The sequence below is a fragment of the Cyprinus carpio genome, chromosome B7 (assembly GCF_018340385.1).
Source record: "Cyprinus carpio isolate SPL01 chromosome B7, ASM1834038v1, whole genome shotgun sequence".
Taxonomy (NCBI): domain Eukaryota; kingdom Metazoa; phylum Chordata; class Actinopteri; order Cypriniformes; family Cyprinidae; genus Cyprinus; species Cyprinus carpio.
Window position 1 is genome coordinate 8,209,421 of NC_056603.1, and position 5,378 is coordinate 8,214,798.

General features: G+C 35.4%; 1 protein-coding gene across 2 annotated transcripts in view; it reads right to left on the reverse strand.

Annotated features, from left to right (window-relative positions):
* LOC109093016 (telomerase Cajal body protein 1-like) overlaps positions 1 to 4,792 on the reverse strand; it is a 14,317-nt gene extending 9,525 nt beyond the window's left edge. The window contains exons 1-6 of one of the 2 annotated variants that reach the window (XM_042727005.1): positions 4,577 to 4,792; positions 3,419 to 3,684; positions 1,606 to 1,771; positions 1,387 to 1,482; positions 1,187 to 1,295; positions 509 to 597 (exon numbers count right to left, since the gene is read on the reverse strand). In XM_042727005.1, the coding sequence (XP_042582939.1) occupies positions 509 to 597; positions 1,187 to 1,295; positions 1,387 to 1,482; positions 1,606 to 1,771; positions 3,419 to 3,653 (695 nt within the window). In that variant the 5' untranslated portion in view covers positions 3,654 to 3,684; positions 4,577 to 4,792. The remainder of the gene's footprint in view (positions 1 to 508; positions 598 to 1,186; positions 1,296 to 1,386; positions 1,483 to 1,605; positions 1,772 to 3,418; positions 3,685 to 4,576) is intronic. The other variant, XM_042727007.1, reaches the window with a different exon arrangement.
* Between the last annotated feature and the right edge of the window lie 586 nt (positions 4,793 to 5,378).

The window sequence follows — 5,378 nt, forward strand, 5'->3', positions numbered from 1 at the left end:
AGTGAGTGAGTGAGTGTGTGTGTGTGAGTGAGTGTGTGTGAGTGAGTATGTGTATATATATATATATATATATTTATATATATAAAAACAGATATACACACACAAGTATGCACATATATTCATATATATATATATATATATATATATATATATATATATATATATATATATATATATATATATATATATATATATATAAAGACTTCAAATGCAAAAACCTCAAGTCCGTCTGAAATTTTTGCTTTTGCTTTTTTTCCACTTAAAGTGCAATAAAAAGGTTATTAGTCAGTTGTGAAAATGTTCAATTATTAAAATGCTTTATTTTCAAAAATGTCCAATTATATTTTCATAGAAGCCTGATAAAAATGCTCATTTAAAAGAAAAAATCTCAAATAGACTCATAATTCATAATGTTTAAAAAAATAAAACTTGTTAAAAAAAAACTGGTCTAGATGCTTTTAACTGCTGATTTAGGACACCTTGAAAGAGGACAGACAGAAAAACTCACAAGCATGTGTCTGGGTCCATAGACGTCATCTTAGGGAACCAGCAGTAGTCATAGATGGTGTCTCCTTCTGCCATCTTCAGCACTGGACTCTGAGAGCACACAAACAGAAACAGCATTACGGGCTCATATCCTGCATACAGAGAATCAGACCGCTTACACAGACTGTTTACAGATTTATACGCATATCAAGGGTTTGGAAATACAGTAAAAAGTGATCCTTTCACACCAAGACTTTCAAAATGAAGATGCTGGTGTTATTGAAAATGTTAATGTGTTAATGAAAATCCTGTCATCATTCACTCACCCTCAAGTTGTGTTAACCCTGTATAAGTTTATTTATTTTGTTGAACACAAAAGAAAATATATATATATAAAAAAAAATAAAAAAAAAACTGATGGTCCCCATTGACTTCCATAGTATTGTTTCCCACATTCTTCAAAATATCTTCTTTTGAGTTCAACAGAAAAACAAAACTCATACAGGTTTGGATTACCTTGAGGGTGAGTAAATGGGTGGACTATGCCTTTAAGTAGAATCTATATTTAAATTGCATCACAAGCCATTTATCATCTTGAGCACTGGCCTAAAATCAGTTCTACAAACAAAGGGGAGTGATCTCAGCTTAGTATTTTTACTTGCACACATAAATATGACAAGATATTCTAGGAGAGGCTGACCATTTCAGAGAGCATATCCCAGTGGCTGCTGTACAGCTCAGGCGGGAGGTTATACACACGGAGAACATTATCAGCGCTGTTTGAGACAATGCAGGAACCATCCGGAGCCCTGCAGAGAGACGTCATGAAGAGAGATAGACAGCGCATTAGCATCTCTGTGATACAGCCATCATAAACAGCTTGCTTTCATCAGCGGTCACCATTTGCAGCCTCTGAGGTAGTTCTCAGCGGTGTGAGTGTACTCGGCCCAGGAGCCTGTCAGCATCTGAGGGTTCTGGCTGAAGTCGAGGCTTTGACTGTGAACACAGCAAAGAGACAGTATTGAGCAGCCACACAACGTCCCACTGCAACCGTGTCACAACGCATTTGTTCCTACCATGTTCTCTTTCACAACAGCTTATGATGAGCGGGACACTTACTAGCGCTGCTCTTCTGAGTCATTCTTCTCAGGCTCATCTGCTCTGTCCTCCTCAGTCGGTCCGAGTGTTTCTCTGTTCTCTGCTCCGTTTTGATGCCATCCCACATCTCCTTCAACTTCCTCCGGCCCCATAGCCTGTCCTGTTTCATCAGTCTGATGACAGGCAACTGACAGAATCAAAATAACACTAAGATGCTAATTTGTGGTATAGAATTTAGAAAAGGGCATTTCAGATGGACTTTAAAAGAAATCCTTTGACATTTCCTCAACTTCTTCATCCATAGATAAGAAAGTGAAGTATGTTGCATGATATAGCTTAATGATTGCTCTTTTCCAAACAATTACAATAAATGGGGAATGAGGCTTTTTAAGCTTCACAAGCTTTGAATTCTTTTGAAGTTCTACAACAATCTTCTCTGAAGCTGCAACACTCTATTTCTCTATTCATTGAGACGGCATGGAAAAGACATATGAAAACATTTCAGTACAGGTTTGAAATTTTTTATTTTTTTTAATGACATTTTTTGTTTTTGCATGAACTATTCCTTAAAAGGTGCAAAATGTAGTATGAACATATAGAACTTAATGCTGTAATTTTTTATTTTATTGTGACAAAACACACATTTTTGTGTCAAGTATCTGTTGTCCAAAATGTAACTTAATTCCCCTTAACACGTTACTGATTTCATTTAATTAAACATAAGCCAAATATTAAATTGCAAGTTAGTAATAGGGTCAGTTTTTAAGTGAATCCCAGGAACTAAATAAGTAAACATACCCTTTTTTTTGTAAGAATGTGTACATTCATTTTTCCAGTGTTTCTAATTTAATGTATAATGTCCTGATTTAAATGTTTTGAAAACAGAAATTGTTTTCAGAAATCTGTTATGTTTTACATAAAGCACCTCATACTGTATATTGTAAAAAAAAAAAAAAAAAAAAAATTCTTAAGATCCATCTTTACTAAAAACCCAGCTAAATAAAATTATTTCTTCTGGGGGTTAAAAACTACACAACCAACTCAAATTATATACATACATTTAAACATTTATGCACCAGTAATATACATATTCTAATATATAGAAAGTGTGCAGGTTTTCGCGGTTGCTGACACAGAAGAGTGTACGCCACATGCATACTGCTCAGAATTGTCAAAATGGCGCTATGCTGATTTGGAGAGACACAGAGTTTCTTCGTGTACAAAAGTATTGTCGTCGCTTCATAACGTTACGGTTGAATCTCTGATGGCAGATGGAGTATTCTGATGATGCTTTTCATACTTTTCTGTACCTTGACACTGTTATTTATTTGGCAGTCTATGGGACAGTCACAAGCCTAAAGTTTTCATCCAAAATATCTTAAATTGTGTTCTGAAGACGAACAAAGCTTTTACGGGATTGGAACGACATGGGGGTAAGTGATTAATGACAAAATTTTCATTTTGGGATGGAGTAACCCTTTAAAGGCATCTCTACTGGACATTCAATGGCATTCACTTGACAACCATGTGAAAAAATGAACCCTGAACTGTTTAATCACATTTTATTTCAGATCCAAGAAAAATAACATCACATCCAAATTTCTGGAAGGAACCAGCAGGTCACTTGCAGAGTGCTGCCTAACTACAAAATTGGATGCATATGAAAAACTGAAGGACAAGATCCATGTAATTCTTTAAATATGGCAGTAGGAGTACCACATATGGAGTTTATATCACATATTAAGACATCAGAGGGGCATACTGACAGTGTGCCAAACAGGACGTTATAAACTGCTTTAAAAAAAAATAAAAAAAAAAAAGTCAACGGCCTCACCTTCCTCTAAAGTCGCAGCTGCACCTTGGCTCCCACATGTGTCTGCCGAAGGCACCACAGCCATCTGTAACATTTGTAAATCAAGACCTACATCTTCCTGCTCCAGTCGAGGCTGTTTTGCTGCTGGTGGTGCTTCCACCTCTCCGTAATGATAATCCTCATGAGGAGGTTCCCCATCAGCTTCTGCGTCCAGTCCTGCACCACCATCACTGCTCTGAGCTGCACCGGACATCATGTTTCTCTGTGGTATCTCTGTGTTTAGTGGCCTGTAGGACATGCACAAATTATATCATTTCATGGATTTCACATACAGATTACATACAGTGGCAGTGAGCGTTTAACTATCTGACAACAATATGCAATTAGATGTACAGTACTTTGCATTTTGTTGTAAACCATATTATTTATATCAGAATCAGTCAAAACAGTGATATCACTGATAATTATATGAAACTCATTAAACTGATTTACGAAACCCATAAATTCCTTACTAAATGAATAGTTTCTGCTATATGCATATCAAAGTTTCAAAAGAAAATAGGCAGAAAATCCCACCTTTGGAATAGTTTACCTTTCGATCGACAAAACAATGTATAATTTAGAAATGCTAATGAATAGGGATGTGTCCGGCAGGGACTTTTCTTCTGCTGTTTTATAGCATGTGTATAATTGTGCTCACCACAAAATAACACAATTTTACAAAATACATTTAATATAAACAACATATAACATTTAACAAATGTTTTATTATACATAAATATGTATTGTTGACTATAATAACTTAAAAAAAAAATTACAATAAGTTATTTCTACACACAAACATATATAATGCATAATTTTACATATATAGCCTATATATATATATATATATATATATATATATATATATATATATCTTATATACACACACACACACACACACACACACACACACACACACACACACACAAGGTAATTCGTTTTTTACCTCCAGAAACCACAACTGCTAGATTACATGGAGCTACTGTCCTAATAAAACTAATATATATATATATATATATATATATATATTCTAATATATAGAAAGTGTGCAGGTTTTTGCGGTTGCATTCTTAAAATTAAGAATGTTTTTCAGTGTAACAGCATTTTGACTCGTCTAGCCAAAAACAGTCACTCTACCTGTTGTTTCTTTAATTCGTATCAGTCGTGTCTTGTGCTCTGGACTCCTCAGTGCATGTGTTTTACTAAATTCAGATGACAGTTACTGAGCATCTCAACCATAAACGCGTTGCGTTCAAACTACAACACACAGGAAATCATGCGTGGTGTTTGTGTAGCACAGGGCGCCGCCATGCCTGCACAGTACGCGTTGCCAGGTCACCTGACTCTCGCGATATTTGCGTCAAACTCCGCTTCTACACAGATAGTGTTGCCAAGTCCGCGGTTTCCCAGCGGGATAGGGCTACTTCAACACTGTTGCTGCGTATCGTTTTTCCAATTACGTGATATTTAGCTCCTAGAATGCGAATTTTACTGGAGGATCCCCGCGATTTTTATCGGGGAACACCCCTCGAAACGCGACTGGGCGGGTTTTGTTGCGAAAACCTGGCAACCCAGAACGTTTTAGACAAAAATCCAACATTTAATGCCAACAATCAGTATTTTACTACTTACTTTAAAATTCATGCGTTTGATAATGTTTTTTTTTTTTTCAAGAACCACATAAGCTAAGACACCGTGTTCTGTTAAATAAAATAAAAAAGGGGTACATTTATATATTTATTACTATATTTCAATACAATATTGTAATTGTAAGCAGTATTTAAGTTATTTAAACGTTTTGTAAATTGTCCTGTGAACATTTTTTAATATTATATACACTCACATGAGATGCAGAAGTGTCTTCAGTTGTTTTATAAACTTACATTTTATGTAAAGCCGGTTATGGAGGTAGAAAAAAAATGACAACTGACCACACAAG